The sequence below is a fragment of the Chlorocebus sabaeus genome, chromosome 14 (genome assembly GCF_047675955.1).
Source record: "Chlorocebus sabaeus isolate Y175 chromosome 14, mChlSab1.0.hap1, whole genome shotgun sequence".
Taxonomy (NCBI): Eukaryota; Metazoa; Chordata; class Mammalia; order Primates; family Cercopithecidae; genus Chlorocebus; species Chlorocebus sabaeus.
The window spans coordinates 66312547-66330420 of NC_132917.1; the positions used below are offsets into that span (position 1 = coordinate 66312547).

The following is a 17874-nucleotide window of genomic DNA, read 5'->3' on the forward strand; positions in this document are numbered from 1 at the left end:
GCAAACTCTACTACTATATAGTCATGAAGCATGACCTTATATGATTGAAATGATGCATACATATTTTACATACGAGATCATCCTGCTTTCCCACTAATAATCTTGAAGATAAATATCACTTCCTAGTGAAGGACCAGCTTTGTATTTTGCATCATTCCTACTGTGCAGGATGACCAGTGACTCATGAGGCTGTTTTTGAAAGCTAGCACTAAAAGCTAATTAAAATCTTTTCTGGTGATAAAGGGAGATTTGGGAGAAGTGTCGCCATGATTGTTTTCCTCAAGAATTTAATTTACAGCCAATTTTTCCTATCTGAATGTTACTTTCAAATGCACCCAGTGATAAGAAGCAACATCTGTTTTCCATTGAATAGTACAAGAAGGCTCTGCATGGGGCTGAGTGTACACAGTCCATGTGAATCTATTGTTATTCTCATTCCTTTTTTGTCCCTATGCCTGGTCCATTTGCCATGTACCATCCGGCAAACAGCTGACACATACTAGCTATTATGGACCCAGGCCTAATTGTGAGGTCTTAAAAGCTCTGCCATGTTTGTCTTCTAGGATGAATCAGAGGCCCCTATAACCCACAGTGTTATAGACCACCACTCTCATTTTGCATTTCCAGAGTAGCAGACTGTTGTGCCAGAGGCTTTGTTGATGTTGAAAATAGAGTCAGAATCAGTGGCAGCATTTTGTTTTCCTCTTTGCCTGGAATGTTTTTGTTTTCCTTAGTAATAAAGCATGCAATTACTTACAGAATAACTATTTGTAGATATTATTTTAGCTTGGAAGCAGAAACTGGCAAATTATAAATGTGCCAATGCAGCTCTGAGCTGGAGCCATGGTTGAAGGGGGATGGGAAAGGTGGCATGGTTATGTGCTCCAGCCCTCCATGGCTTTGTCATTATGCCATGGAATCCTACCAATAAGGGTTCACAGATGCCTCTTATTTGGGTTTCTGATTTGTGCCCCCACAGCCCTCTTGGAACAGAGATCATGATGACACGGCATCTACTCGTTCAGGAGGAACCCCAGGCCCTTCCAGCGGTGGCCACACGTCACACAGTGGGGACAACAGCAGTGAGCAAGGTAGGGGAGATGTTATTCTCTTTTGCTACTTGTTTCATTTTTAAGGATTGAAAAATCAGAAATGTCTAGTGAGTTACTATGTATACAGTTTTTCCTAGAAGAAATACCCCCTTTAACTTGAGAATCAGCTCATCTTATTTTATTCTCTGACCCTGTACTTCTTCTGTGCCATTCCAGCTGCCTAACTGGCCTGTCACCTGGCCAGCTTCATAAAACAGGGTCAGTGAATTGACTGAGGCCAAGATTAGAGAAGTAGCTTAGAAGTTTGAATGTGAATACATAGTATGCCACTCATACCCTGCTATACAAATAAAAAGTATTATTACTACGTGCCCTCAGAGGCTTTTCAAGAGCTCATGAAGAAACACCCACTAGGATTCCAAGTTAACGATGTCTTAGGATGGTTATGAGGCTGTGAGCCCTTTAGTAGCACATGCTTGGCTTCCCTCTTCCCTGGGTTGAAGCCATTTTATTTCTGGTTTTACTTATCTGAATCTCCTAAGTGCTTGACTTCATTGAAAAGCCAGACTAAATAAAATTTCAGAAGACATGGAAAGATAACAGGTTAATTTGTGTTGTCCTGTGAATGCACATACCTATGTGTATGTCAGTGTCCATGGATTATGCATGTTTGACTACAGATAGTAGAAAATAAAGTTTAAACATCAAGCTAGTCTTCAACCAAAGGGCGAATGAGTATTCAAATGTCTGTACTGCTTTTCTTGAGAGCCCACTGTGTGGATTTTGTGTTCCATTAATGCAATTAAAGTTTGAAAGAGAATTCTTTATCTGAATATAAAAGGGCTGTTTTATTGAAGTTGACTCTGAGCCCACAGTAGGTACATACTTTAAAATCTGGTTTTATGATCATGTTTCACTGGAGTGCTCTTAGACCACAAAGGAATTTTGTTGTCTAACTTAGTTGGGCTCTACCAATTAAAATTGCAAAGTCTACAATGAATCTGGCATGATTAATTTGAAAACAAAAACAGGAAAGTTAATTTTTGTTAGGCACATGTATGCTGTTTGTACCGGGAATAACTTCTACAAATATAATTTTAAACATTTGAGACATTTTATTGTTCAAAGAAAAGTTGCTGACTTCATCACAACTATAAGCCTAGTAAAAACGGAGCCCGGAATAGTAAACTGGTTCAGAGCTGAGGCAGAAACAGGTAACCTCTGACCTCTGACTTTTACTGGAAAATGATATGCAGCATAAATCCAAGGGGCCTTTTTTCTTTCAAGTGTGTGTATATATGTGTTATGGCGTTGCTGTTCAGAGCGCTATAGTTAAGGTGGTGTCAGCACTTTCAATATAAAGCCTTACTTTCATAACTCTACTTACACTATGAGTTTTCGAAAAGGTGTAAATGGAATCTAAATTCTTTTTCCTGTAGCCCAAAATTGCTACATGGGGTCGCAGCCTAGTGTTTGGCTTGTTTCTTTTTCTTTTTTATTTCTTGCTTTTCAAAACTGATATCATCTGAGAATAGGTAGATAGTTCAGCTGCTGCGCTGAAGGCTTGCAAACTGCGGAAATGCACTTGAATTTAAAACTGTAATGCATCTGTTTTCTCAAACATTGTATGATGAGAGGATTTTCGGATAGCAAATGCCCATTACCAGTTCTTCCCCTCTGACATGCTGTAGCAAGGAATTAGGAATGTTGTACGCTGCTTCTTCCTTCGACAAGTGTTCTCCAAAGGCCTATTTAATAATTTGATTGTAACTAGGAACTACATGTTATTCACATTACTAACTTTCCACTTAGAATGTTTTTTTCTATAGCTTTTCTTTTTATGTTTTTATATTTGAGTCCAACACCTAGTTGTTTTTAAGGCATTTACACATAAATTATTTTATTTGAATGATCTCAGCTGAATCATTTAAAAACAATCCTGGGTAGCAGATTAAGTAGGTCTAGCCCCATCTGATAGAGGAGAAAAATAAGGCACGAAGAAGCTGAGTGATTTGTTGAGGTCCCAGTGGAGCGTCAGACTAAACTTCCAGTTTCCCAATTACTTAAATAAGGTTCTTCTCATCAGACCCTCTTTCCTCATCTCTCTACTAAAAAACTACAGTCAATAACTTCCACTGTCATCAAATAGAAACTTTCTGTGCTGGTTTCCCCTACCCCACCTTTCTGTGCTTGATAACAGAGGCTGCTGGGAGCCCCACCTTCAGTCTTACTCGTCCTTCCTTGTGGGTTTTCTTTGGCGGTGGAATTTATTCCTGATAAATGCAGAATGATGCCTGAAAGTGTTGCTGCAACAACTTATGCACATTTCCATGCCAACCATGACCCTTCTAAACCTTTTTTTCATCCCTGAGACTTGCAGAGCTTGGTCTTTGTGCAGCCTTCGGATTAACTGTGCACAGTGGCTTTTCCATGTTTTCCCTGTTTGCCTTTTCTGGCAGGCATGGATGTGTAAGCTGTGCCAGCATTTGGCCTGTAGTACATGTCCTAAATAGTTATTTACACAGTTTGAGTCCATTTTAGTCAACTGGGTAAATAACAGCCCTCTTCAAAAGATTTATAAATCCATAAATATGTCTTTATACATACCCAATAGACAGAAATAACTCAATCTGTCAAGAACATATCCAAAGAGGTGTTTCCCCCACAGACAGGAGTAATACATATTTTAAAACTTTCTCTGCCATATTATTTGTACTGCATTTCTTTTTTCCTCATTCCTTTTCCATTTTTACCACTTCATTATGGCACCTGTGGTTAAAAAAAAAAAAAAAAAAGAAAGAAAGAAAGAAAGGAAAGATAACAAAAAAGAAATCCCCTAGGCTTTAGTACTCTGTTAAATAACCTTATCTGCTGCACAGTGGAGGCATGTAACAGGCTATATATATATATATATATATATATATATATATGTCTCAATTGAATCCTATTCTTTTGAACTTTCAAAGTAATTGAAATGAAATAAGTTATGTGGGAAATTTTAAATGTTCTAACAGATTTCAAAATACAGTAAGAGTTTCTGGTTAGAGCTCCAGCAATTTGGGGAATTTTGAGTACCTGATAATTTGCTGAATTAGTAGCTGTTGTGATCAGTGAAAGAGTTTTTTAGTACACATTTTTACCTAAACACTAAAAAAAGAAATACAAAATCCATGGCTGGGAGCAGTGGCTCACACCTGTAATCCCAGCAATTTAGGAAGCCGAAGTGGGGGGAGTCACAAGGTCAGGAGTTCAAGACCAGCCTGGCCCACATGGTGAAATCCCGTCTCTACTAAAAATACAAAAGTTAGCCAGGCGTGGTGGTGGGTGCCTGTAATCCCAACTACTCGGGAGGCTGAGGCAGGAGAATCGTTTGAACCCAGGAGGTGGAGGTTGCAGTGAACTGAGATCGTGCCATAACACTCCAGCCTGGCTGACAAAGCAAGACTCCATCTAGGAAAAGAAAAATATAAAATCCAATCATGGGCATTCTAAAGAGACTGTACATAAGATATGTAATTAAGAGAATACCAAGGTACTGTTATTCAGGGGTTTAATGTTTATTCATGATTTGCACAATATATCTTTCCCTCAATTCAAATTATTCATCGTGATGACTCTTTTTATGATATCTACTTCCATTCAATATTAATATTTGTAGTAATATTCAATATTAATCTCCTTGCAGGAGATTGATTCTTTAATAGTGAAGTCCTTTTCAATTGGCATTTAAGAGGGAGGGCCTCACATCTGTGTTTCGTTGGGGATTCTGTTGCTGTTGCTACAACATTGATTTTGTTTACTCCATAACTTCCTCAAAGTACTTCCAAAGATACCAGATTGAATCCTTATTTTATCCCTGGCAATTATTTGCTTTATTTTCCCATTTCACAGGAGGAAGAAGTAATAGCTCAGAAATATTGAAGAGTAACTGTCAAAGTCAGCTTCGGGATCTTGGGTCTCTTGGCTTTGTAACTGCTTTAGGATGGGGTGTCTGTTTCCAGGGCTGCCAAGTAGTGTCTCATAGGTACGGGAGGTACACGATGGCAGATACATGTGGCTTTCATGTGTCTTTTGCATCCTACTGTGCATGGCTGCCCGCCTGACCATAATCAGAGCCTTCTCTAGGAACTGTGTGTTTTGGAATGGGAGAACTTCAAGCAAATCGGGTGCCTCTTCCCCTAGATTTTTGCTGTTTCCCCAGAGGCCTGCCGCAGCCACTCTATGCCTCTCAAGCAGCTCCAACTACAATTGACCACATTTTTGAGTTTGAACAGGTCTCTGTTTTTGCTTTAAAGTTAAGAGAGCTAAATAAATGATGGTAAAAAGATAATAAAATAGAACATGAAGGGTTGTCAGTCAGTGTAGGTATTTCCATCCCCTCACTTTTCGAGTGAGGTCACAGAGGCTCAGAGCGATAAGGAGACTTGTCCAAGGCCACACACTGGCTGGTGCTCGAGTCAGGACTTGAACCCATGCAGTCTGACTCTAGAGCCCAAGCTCCTAACTATGATGTCCTATTTGATACACTGCTTTACTGGAGAAACAGATCATTTGACAGACATTCTTTCTGTAACCAATTTGACAACTCTTTCCCCAGTTGTCTGTACTGAACCTGGCACTGTGCTCCCTAGTGGTGACCTAGCTATGCATAAGACAGAATCGCCTTAGACTCAGAGGGGTAATGTTCTGTTGGGGAAGGAGAACCTAGTTTTGCATGCTAAGTAGAATGATGAATGAAGTATTTACAAAGGGAGCATGGTGACTGATATGATTCATTGGTATTATGTATTAAGAGCCTATATCATTTCACTCATTCAAAGACTTAGTGAATTAAGAATAGAAGCATGGGAACAAGTAAAGATATTGCTCTTGCAGAACATTTTCCACTTAAAACTCATCATATTTGCCTCTTTTGTGAGGATAAAGAAAAAGTATTATTTCTACATGGAAATTTGATGGAAAACATTTCAACCCTAAAGGTTTTCAATGATTGCTGGAATCTCAAAAATCCACTTATGAACTTCTCCTTTAGGGGGCAGGACTCAGAATAACAATAGTACCACTTAAAAAAAAAAAGGCAAAACCAGCATGCCAGGATGTTTCTTTAAAGAAGAATAATTGCAAAGCACTGCATTTCTCTATCATAATGTATCAATAGTTGCAGTGCCTCCCACTGCCCCATCCCCCTCTACACCAGCTTTTGTGTGAGTCCAGGCAACCTATAGGCAGAAGGCAATTCCATTTATTACTGAGGGGAATCTCAAGGCAGTTGTTCCAGACCTGTGAAGCCAGCAGGCAGAGCGGCCTGAGAGGGGATGGGGAGCACTGGGCGAGGGAGGTGGGGAAGGGCCACATTATGTTCCAGATGACTGAGCAACGATTTATATACCACTTGCCTTTTTTACATGAAGAAGAAAAGTAATAACAGCCCGAACCCAGGCATTTGAAACAGTCAGCTGTCCGATGAATAATGGGATAGGTGGGAAGGAGCGCTCTGATTGGATGTCTTAATGAGCACATTTTGCACAGAGTTTGGGCTGCAGTTCCCCTTGACCTTTGCCCTTTATTGACCAAACTGACACTTCATTTTTCACATACTTCCAATTATAGCTCGGCTTAAGTGTTGCCCTCCCTCCTTTATTTCTTTCCTATGGACAACTCGAGAGTGGTTGAGGCCACAGAAGATATTTTAATTTGAAAAACTACCGTAGCAACTCAGGTTCAGGATGTAATCTGAAACTGCTGTCACTTTGCAGCTTTTCAGCTGAAAACACAAAGTTAATACTGCTTGTTTTGGAACAATTTTCTTTAAAAAAAACATCCAATGTATTTTACAAACAAAATGATAACCTAAGAACCTTGAAAATGAAGGAAAATGGTTACAAATGGTGATTTTTATTTTTTTGTTGTTTCATTTGTCTGTTGGTCACAGTGACTTGAATGATCTTTATTTGTTCATACTTGCTTCTTAAGCCTGTACCTCTCCAGGGACTTCTTGTATTTCAATGGCACTGTAATGATTTTGACTAATACACTTTTGAGAGGAGAGAAAAGTAAAATATAATTGTGACCACAGGCCTTAGAGCATCGCAGCCCTGTGTGTTCCTTTGGTTATATTTAATGTTGACCTGCAAATTAAAGTGTGGCCTTTGCATGCAGTGGCAGGCAGAATAGGAAAATGATTTCCTGGTGGGAAAAGTCAGGTGTAAAAAAGAAAGGGGAAGTTATTATGCTCCACAAATGCCTGTTATCAAAAAGTCTATATTATTAACTTATCAAACATGTTGAATGAGATGTAGAGACAGAGAACTATTTTCCCAAGAACACCCTGTAATATACTCACCTTTCCTTTTATTGACTCATCAAATGTGAGTAACAGTGTTCTGTTTTCCACCTGCTTGACTTCTAGCATCATGAAAGCAGGCCATCTTAAAGAAAAATAACTTCATCATCTAAAAGTAGTAACTATATTTCGGGGCACGACCTGGGCCATAAGCACTTTCATAGAAAGTGCCTCTTCTCATTATTAGGCAGCATCAGCAGTAAACTTCAGGTCACTGTTTTTCGTCTCAAACAACCAAGAAGTGCGTCTGAAATTATTTACAGCCGAGCAGAGATATTCTTCCAACTCAGAAGTATTTATCTGAAAGTGGATGAAGTGTTATCTACTTTATTATGTAGCCCTCTAGCGTATCTGTGACATATTTTTACTATAATATGGTAATAAAAGAATATGTAAAAGACAGACAAAGGTTCTGTCTTTTTCCGTAAGGTGACCTCTGTTACCAAGTAACTGCTTTACTTATGAGCTTATTAAAAACTCAAAAAATGAGCTTTTCATACTTCACAGGCATTGATGTGAAAATGAGCTGTCCTGTGAGTAGTTTTCTTGATCATTTTTAGAACAATTGATTAGCCAAAGAGCTCCTGTCATTAGTTGACATTGACTGATAGCAATTTGTCACAAGCTCTGAAGGTCAGCTAGACAGTTGGAGTTTCAGCTTGTCTTTGACTGACCTTTACTGATTCCATCCTCATGTGATTGGGTTTGAATAGTTCTGACCCTCAATTGGAAAAGACAGGGCATTAGTCAACAGAGTCATTTCTTACATTTTCTGTTGATTGCTCATTTTTATTTATGTGTGAACTCATGGTCTGGATTTCTTATCAAATTTTGAACTCTTGTTTTTGAAATTTAAAAGGTGTGATATTTATTGTGTGACCTGTAAGTCACAATTCTGTTTTCCCTTTGGTTTGCACACTTGATTTGTGATGTCACTGACATCTGTCTACTGGCCAGATACTGTGCAGATACTGGAGTTTGGTTGCAAGTGATGGATTAAAATTTTGTTGTTGTTGTCATTTTTTAAGAAATATCAACTCTGGTGTGACTTGTAGCACATCTAAAATTATACACCAGTTAAAATTATACACATCTAAAATTATACACCAGTTCTTTTATTTTCCTAGAATTCACTACTTTTGTCTCCCAAGACTCATGCAATTTTTTAAAATAAGAAATAAGTGGTAAAAAAGTATATGAATAATGATGTTATGTCAATTCATCATTTAGCTCTGCAGCCAGAGGCATGAAAACTTTGTAAAAAGTATCTTCTTTTCAGTTTCACTCAGTTGACTGTAAATTAGAGAAAGCTTCCCTAGCTAGAAGGGCATTCGCTTTTCAGTGAGAGTGGAGTATCTTTTCTATTTTCATGGACCTGGAAGTTAATTGTTCATAATACTCAGTTCTTTCTTTTCAAAACTGTAAAGTATTTTCCAAAACTACATCACATATAGAGAAATATGTTCCACATCTTATTAATACCCTGCATTGTATTGTTTTATGTTAATGATAAAAATGGAGATATTAGCTTTAAAAATCCAGGTCTTATTCTGTAATTATTTAATTCAGTTTTTATGTAGGGCCTTTTCATTCTCTTATCCTTTCTCACTTTCCCATCTTCTCTTGAGTCTGCATTGGGTTTTAAACTGTAAGCAATAACTTGTTTTTCAGGTCAGATCTCCCAGGCATTCCAGGGCCACCACACAGCCTGGCACAGCTTAAACATGTGTTTCAGTTTCTACTCAAGGAAATAAATGAGGAGAGAATTCATTGTTTCAGGTGGTAGATTCTTCACATGGTGTCATTCTTGGCAAGGCAGAAGTGAGGAAGTTAATTTTAGGGAAGCATTCATTTAACATAGCCCAAGGAGATAAAAAGAGTTTAGAATTATAATCTCTCCTGCGGATGAGCCAAAATATTATCATGAGTTGTGTTTAAGGGGGGGATGGGAATGTAAATTTATACATTCTGGTCAAGTCATCAAAAATAGATTAAGCACTTACTGTGTGCCAGGTACTCTGTGTGAGCTATAAAAATGAGTAGGTCATAGTATTTGCCCTTAGGAAGTTCCTGTGTGCTACCAAGAACATCAAGCATATCGAAGTAAAATATTTGCTAAATACTGGATATTCTTAGGGAGCCGTGAGTGTATTTATTTCACAACATGCCAATGACCCAGACATGGTGAACTCCGTGGTCAGGCCTGCTGGATGGCATACAGCGTGGTGGGTATTAGGTTTAAATTGCAAGGGACAGATCTACCTTGGTAGATGTAGACGTTCAACATCTATGGGGCCCTGTTAGATGGACTTGGCTCCAGAGCCCACTCTTGGAAACTTGGTCCAGTCTTTCCACACTGCCATGAGCCAGCCAGTGCCTCTGCTGCCTGAACCATTGGAGCCATCATTGCTTTCACCGCCATTAGTCACCTGGCTGCTGACTCAGCTTGATCTTCTTCAAGGGAATCTTGACATTTTGAGGAGGACAGGACTCCTTTGGCAGTCTGGTGAAGCCAATGGATACCTTATCAGAGTAATATATTTATTAATGTATAAAATAAAACCCATAGGACTACAAGGGCAATGAATTGTATTAAAATTCAATTATCTAAATATTTTTTAAAGCCAAGTTGTAAAATAGTAATATAAGGCCAGGTGCAGTGGCTCATGCCTGTAATCCCAGCACTTTGGGAGGCCGAGGTGGGCGGATCACCTGCGGTCAGGAATTCAAAACCAGCCTGACCAACATTAAGAAACCCCATCTCTACTAAAAATACAAAATTAACCGGGTGGAGCGGCACGTGCCTGTAATCCCAGCTACTCAGGAGGCTGAGGCAGGAGAATTGCTTGAACCTGGGAGGCAGGGGTTGCGGTGAGTTGAGATTGTGCCATTGCACTCCAGCCTGGGCAACAAGAGTGAGACTCCATCTCAAAAAAAAAAAAAATTATATATATATACTCTGTTAATAGGCTTAAATAACAAGATCTAGTAGTAATTCTGTTATCTGCTGAATTTTTGAAGTAGTGATAAATGTAAATCATGTTTTAAGATATTTGTAACAACTGTATTGTGATATGCAAATATGATTTCCATTGGGGACAAAGTTACAGGTCCTGCTAATAGTTCTGTGGTTGGTTTGTTACTTACATACATGCATGAAGGAAATGCTAATTCTAATTGAAGTTATTGATAATAAAAATGTAATTTTTCCCCATCTTAAGTATATATATCCCCTGAATTCTAACCATGGATCTCCCTTGAGGGGGTGTCTATATAGCCCAGGTTAACAACTTCCAAACTTAAGTGTCAGAAGTTAAGTGGATTTGGGGATGTATAGCCATCCCTTGGTATCCCCCAGGGATTGGTTCCAGGACCCTCTCCCTCCAACCCCCAGATACCAAAATCTTCAGATGCTCAATTCCCTGCTATTAAATGGCATAGTATTTGCATGAAACCTATGCACATCCACCCATATACTTTAAATAATCTCTCAATTACTTATAATACCTACTACAAGGTAAATGCTTTGCAAATAGTTGTTATACTGTATTGTTTAGAAAATAATGACAAGAAAAAAAGTCTGTGTATGTTCAGTACATATACAATCATCCATTTTTTTTTTTCAAATATCTTCCATCCTCAGTTGGTTGAATACATGGATGTAGAACACATGTGTATGGAGGTCTTGACCTTAAATCATGCCATCCACCTAATCACCTATTCTCCCTACTCCTACGCTTGGACACCACCCTTTGCCCCACAGTGGGCATCTAACAGAAGATGGGTGGAGACCAGCAGCAGAATCTGAGGGATGATAGGGTTGAAGTGATGATGAATTCTGAGACAGGACCCTGTAGCAAGGGTAACTATGCTACCCTGGGAGGATGCTTTTATGTCCTATGCCCTTCTCAGTAGCAGGCATGATTCTACCCCCGCTGAATTGTGACATTTAGCTCTACCCCAAAAGTTATTTCTCTTTCTCATGGGTGATAGCACTAATTAAGAATAGTAGTAGTAGAGGCTTTGGGTGTTGGCCTAACAAAAACTAACCCAAACAGTAAATTTATGCCAAGCATTTTCCTTAGGAAAAAAAAAAAATGTAGGCATTGTCTACCTCTTGTATTGATTAGTCCCAGAAATGTAGTTGGTAAAGTTGGGTTTTGCTCAAGTGTCTGACTTTGTGGATTAGCTCTGTCTTGCAGATAGTTTTACATAATTACTTAACCTAAAAGCATTCTATTTGATTAGTACAATTAGTTTGGTTTTCTCCCACTTACTAATATCAATTCATATGCATTCCCTCCTAACATTGCTCACTTTATTTTATAACAAAGAATGAAGACAGCAGAACTTCCCGTTGCTTATTTCCATATTAGAAGAAAAGGAGAATATGACCTTACATAGCAAAGCTTACATTTTAAAAAATTGTATATTTTTAAGAAAAAGGGAATTAAAGAGTGAATGCAGAAAATATTGAATTTGTCAATGGGCTTGTTGCTTGGTTATTAGCATTTACTGTTGTAGTTTGACGCTTTCCTTGAGTGCCCCTACTACCTATGACAGCCAGGACAGGTAGCACCTTGACACCCTTTTATACTTTAATACCTTGGGAGAAAAGGATGTGTTGATTTTAAAATGCATATATATACACATATACATATAAATATATGGATGTAAATATATACACATCTATTATTTATTTTATAAATACACATGTTTATATAGTTATATATTTGTATTTATATGTTTATTTATAAATATCTATTTATTTATAAATAACATATTTATATATTATATATACTTATCTATGCATAAATATAAATATGTATATTTGTATATATATTCTCCCTCTCATTCTAAGAAAGTATTTAAGGAAATTAATAAAAGTTTATAGTATACAATAGGATAAAAAATGTGTAGATGAACAAATTAGAATGGAAAGCAAAATAAACAAAAAGCCAAGAAATAAGGGTAGTACTGAGCAATATAAATTATAAGATCGTGTACAATTACTAGAAATAGGTATTAATTTGGCCCTGAGCTTCCTAGCAACTAAAACAAAGACTGAAATGTAATTAATTACAAGATTTACAACATCCATGGAAGTAGCTCTGAATAATCGATTTGACTGGCATTAAGATCTGAAAGAAATTCTCCTCCTGTCCTCACACAGGGAGTCCAGAGAGATGGCACAGGTTGGCATCCTTGACAGCATCTGTAGGACTCCTCTCATGTTCCCCAGTTCCTAGCACAATGCTGCAGTTATAAGAATTGCTGATACATATTTGATTGATTGGACTAAGTATCTGTAATCATATTCAACCTTTTCTTACTTTACCTCATTGGAATCTAACCTAGTCTTGATTTCCACGGTTGAAATGAATGACAGCCTATTTTGATGTGAGCCAAGGTGCTGAGTTTTGGTAATGCCATGAGGCCTTTCTTCACTTGTCTGTCTCCTTCTTTTGACCATTCTCTGGTGGGTCTGCTTCATTCTCCAGTCTTTTCTTCCTCCATATGAAGCCAGGAATGGGGGTGAGGATGCTGTAGTTGCGCTGGTTATTATTATCCCTGGGAACAGGGTTAATGGAGCCAGAGAGATTCAGGTAAGCAATGGTTAGAATGGAGATGCTGAGAGGCTGAGCTGGGATGCCAGAATGGAAGGTTCAGATGCTGCAGTCCTTAAAAATGAAAGTTCTGAGGGAATATGACTTCAGCCTATAAAGTTGGAGGGGGCTGAGAGTTATGAATATTTGGCTTACCTCATCCTAGCACCAAAACCATCCCCTCAGGTAAAAGGAATACATTTGCTACAAATGAAAGTATTGCTTAATGTACATTTTAAGCATATGAGAGGAATACTCCCAAAGATAGAAGTGAAAGGGAAATATTCCCATTTATTAATTGAATGAATATTAATTAAATGTCCACTGCATACCAGTCCTGTGCTAGATGTGGGAATTCGGAGTGAAAGAAGTCATTTCTGGAATTAAGAAAGTGACAGTCTGGTAGAGGAACAGACAGTTTAATATATCATAGGTTAAGTCTCCCTAGTGAGCAAGTTCTGAGTAATTTGGAAGTAGAGGAATGGCACCTAACAAACTGGCACAGGGGCAGCACCTGCCTGGCATCAGACAGCCTTCTCTCTAGTCTTTCCATGGTGGCCATTTTTAATGGATCACAGCACCCTTGTCATTGGGCCTGAAAGGAGAGCAGATGCAGGTCCTTCTCCATGCAGCACTCCAGCAACCACTACCTCGCCCCCCGGAGTTAGCCCTAGAAGAAATTGATTTTCTATTTTTGATCTCCCACTCAGTCTTCTAAGAGAGTGAGTCTATGATGGAAACTTGGGAGAGATGGAGAAGAGGGGCACGTGAGGAAAAAAAAAATAGCTTGTGTAAAAGTAGGAAGGAGAGAGAGCATGACACTTTGGGGACTTTGTGTGTGCCTCAGCATGAGCAAAGAGTGCATGTGAGAGAGAAAGAGTCTGAGGTGAGGCCCAAGAGGTAGCAGGGGCCAGACCACAAAGGGTCATATTTGTCATCTTAAGGTCATATCTGTCGTTGTGGTATTGGTTTAGCAGGCAGTAGGGAGTCATTGGAAATGTGAGGGTTGTGGAGTGGTCGGATGTGAGTGAAGGAGGAATCGGAGCAGGGGGAGGTTGAAGTCAGCATGATAGTTATTCAGAAATGTGGCAGAACTTTACTAAGGCAGAGGGAGGAGGCTAGAGAGCAGAGCTTTGAGGAGGAAGACTGGACTGGACAGAGAGACTGAGTGGACGCAGAGGGCAGTGGAGTGCAAAGGCTCTGGGATGATGCCAAGGTTTCAGAAGACTGACTACATAGACTACAGATCCCATCAGCACGCTCTTTGTCTTCTTCTGAATGTAGCTTTGCCACTCTAGATGGGAGAAAATGCAGCTGGTCATTGATGGCTGTGGCTTTTCTCCTACACCCTTGCTGGGCAGAAGTGATGCTTTTCCCACCCCTTCCTGAGGATGGCTTGCAGAAATCCCACGAATTCTCTCTGCTGCACTGCTTTCCCTCAAAGAAGGCTCCGGCTCCATGGAGACCAGGGGCTGGGTGGAAAGGAAGAGGCCAGCCAAGCTGTCATGGGAATTTGGTGACTCATTTCATCAGTTTACTGCTCTGAAAGTGAGGTGACTTCCCCCTTTGCTTGACAACTGATTGATGAACATTTCCTGAGTGTTTGCAGAATAGATGTTTTGCTTCATGGGCCTTCGTGTTTATGCACTCCCAGTGGATTCTAATCCTGGTGTGCTTCAGCCTTTCCCATTTCTCAGTTGCTAATTTTTATTTTTATGTAGAGTCTTTAGATTAACGGCCCAAGACTTAATAGAATGCAGGATTAGAAGCAGTATACTCTTATGCCTGCTGATACAACTCTGGTTACATTGACTTTTTGCCAGAATGTTAAGGAATGAAGGATACCTTTTTACACTGGAGCAGTATTTATTTGGCTAAAAACACTATCACCTGGTACTTAGTGTGTCTACATTGACTTTGAAAGCTGTCTTTCAAAGTAGCGTACTTCATTTTGTGCATCCAGAATTTCTCGTTTTGTTTGTAGTTTTTACTTTCTTCCCCAAGATGTGGGTTTATGTGTTTTTAGAAGAATTAGCTTTCCTTTGTTTCCAGATTTCCTGATGCTCTTGATAGTAAAGGAATCAGCTTTGGACAACGTTAATTGCCCCACTAAATGATGGAATGTTAATAAAAGTTACATATCGAGAAGTGGAAGCATTGCTTTTAGGCCCCAAGAATCAACTTTAGGTTCATTTTCCATAACTGAAATGGAAGCAATAGGTTTGCATTATGTGGATCAGAGTCATCATCTTAGACACTAGCCATAGTCCCTAGATTTAATTTTCATATTTCAAATGGAGGCCGTAGGTTTAACGTGTCTTACTTTACAGCTGGAACAGATTCTATTTTTAATCCATAAGTTGCATATGGCATGGAGCCATGTGCCGCCCGGATCCAAATGCATAACTCCTGTTGATATCAGTGAGCTTCATGATGAATTGGAAAGAACTATGTGGTCTTTATTCCAAACATCTATCTGACTTTTTAGGATTAAATGCTGAATAAATTCTAGCACTTTTCAAGTTAAAATGGAGTGTTTTTGAATGTAGCAACCGTGCTGGCTTAAAGGAATAATGCAACAATTCCAAATAGACACACACACACACATAACCGTAGAATTGGTTTTCAGGCAGAGAGAGGCAACTGGGCCCAGGAACCTGGCTGGCATAGTAAAGGACATGGCTGTATTGAGCTATACAAAATTGCCTTTAAATAGAAAAGATAAGAGGAGAAAGCCTTTTCTTTGGATGGTACTCTGCTCATCAGGGTACACATTATTGTTGGTGAGTAATTCTAGCAAGAGCCCTCTTGTACTTCCTCATTCTTATGACCCCAATGGTGGGAATTGTCTGGCAATATTCATTCAGAACTGACAGATGTTTGCATCTATAAATAAATGTACTCAAATCATAATTGTTATAACAAGATTGTTTGATTACCTGGCAATGGCCTTGTGCTGAGATAGCTTTTGGATCACCTGTTCTTTGGGAACATTTGACAGACCTCATGTTTATTACCCAATTGAATGTCAGTAGCAATTGCAGCTAAAGAAAAAACAAAAATGCAAGTACTTGTTGACCTTGACTTTTTTCCACAAGAGATTGAACTTGATGGCTCTATTGCAGTTGAGCTGATAAGGGTTATAAACAGTAGTTTAAGGAAAATGTTTTATTCCCAGAGGAAAACACCCTATTTGCTGTGGGAAATGGCAATAGACATATATGCCCTTTGCCAGATTTTCTTAATGTACCTTTATTTGGACTGTGGGAAAAGGACATGCTGGAAAAGCTTTTTATGGCTTTAATGTACATTTGCATAGATTGTTATAATTTGTGAATGGTGTAGTTAGTAGATTGAATACAATTTAAAAGAAGCCAATGATGTTTCTATGATTTATGATAATATGATTTTTTTGAAACTGTCATGTTAATGTAAGATTGTGTTTCAGAGATGAAGATCTTATAAAAATGCAGTAGACTTATGGTGCCAACATGCTCTTTTCGATTTTAATTAAAAACATAAAAGTGTCATTGGTTAATATGATCTCACTAGGAGCAAAGAGAGAAAATTGATCCAGTGAATATTTACATGGACATTCCAGAAATGCACTGGGGGATGAGAATCAGCACTTTTCTTTAGGCACAAAGTCTTAAGCTCCAGATTTGAATCAAGAAACCCCGGGCCATGAAGGATTCCCCATTTATTGGTGAGACAGTAAGGCTCGGTAACCTGCCCTATTTGCCCTTTAAAATCCCACTGCATTTTCCTTCGGAGGAGAGGTGCTTTGGCTCAATGCCACTGGCTTCAACTTTTACTCTTAAAATGTTGTTTTGATGCACAGTGTAGTGATGGCTGAACTGATTTCTGTGCATAAACGGTGGCCTAGATTCTTGCCCTGTGGAAATCCATGGAATTAAGAACTCTAGGTTCCTGGAGTGATAAGAGGTAAGCAAATGATTAGATATGCATGCAGGGAAAAAATCTAAATGCTCATAGAATAGAAATAAGGGTCTATATAATTTGCAAGTTTAATGTAAATGCAAGCCACTAATACAACTAATAATTTAATGCTAATATGTGAGGATAAGTAAATGTTATTCTAATTATTTCCTATTTGGTGTGTTCTCAAAGAGTTCTGAGCAAAAAAATGTACTGCATTGAAATATTTCCCTGGCTACTCAGGATGAAAATATGGTCTACTAATTGCTGTGGCCATAATGAAACCTCTGGGATACTAGTGACTGAAATTTCTCTCTAGATAGAAGTTGGGGACAATTTGAGATGGCAGAATTTAAGCCAGAGTTTCTTTCAAGGAGATTTAGCACACTGGGATATTATGTGATTTATCCAATGAAGGTACAGGCTGAGATCTAGCTCAATATACCCTTTTAAGTAGTCACTAGAATTATTTAATAATGCAGAATATAGTTTTGGTTAAAAGATTTGATCTTTTTGTCTGTTGTTCAAAGTACAGATTTCCTCCTGAAGATAGACAAGTTTTGGGTACATTTTGGTGAGAACAGACCCTTTGAATGAAATTTTAAACCATAGGAAAGTCATAACATGTATAATCAATAGGGACTTTCTTGCCGTCTAAGAAAACAATGGGGAAGAAGAGTTCCACTCTCTCCAGTCTTCTTTGCTGAGTCTCATTTCTTGTGCATTTCTTTGGAGAATAACTGCTTGCTAACTTCTACTTTCCTATGAAACTTTTTTGAAGAATGGTGGAAATCTTTGCAATGACAGATGCCATTGCAGATTATTATGATGTCCATTACTTGGAGAATGGAATTAGGAAGAGTTTATTTCTGACGTGGCACATACCCTTCCCTGCAACAGAAAGACTGGAGCCTAGAATCTCTGTTAAAAAAAC

General features: G+C 38.7%; 1 protein-coding gene across 2 annotated transcripts in view; it reads left to right on the forward strand.

The window, feature by feature from the left end:
• The window catches only part of MEIS1 (Meis homeobox 1), a 138258-nt gene that overhangs the window by 28469 nt on the left and 91915 nt on the right, over positions 1-17874 (forward strand). For both annotated transcript variants that reach the window (XM_007970426.3, XM_007970422.3), the window contains exon 7: positions 980-1091. In XM_007970426.3, the coding sequence (XP_007968617.1) occupies positions 980-1091 (112 nt within the window). The remainder of the gene's footprint in view (positions 1-979; positions 1092-17874) is intronic.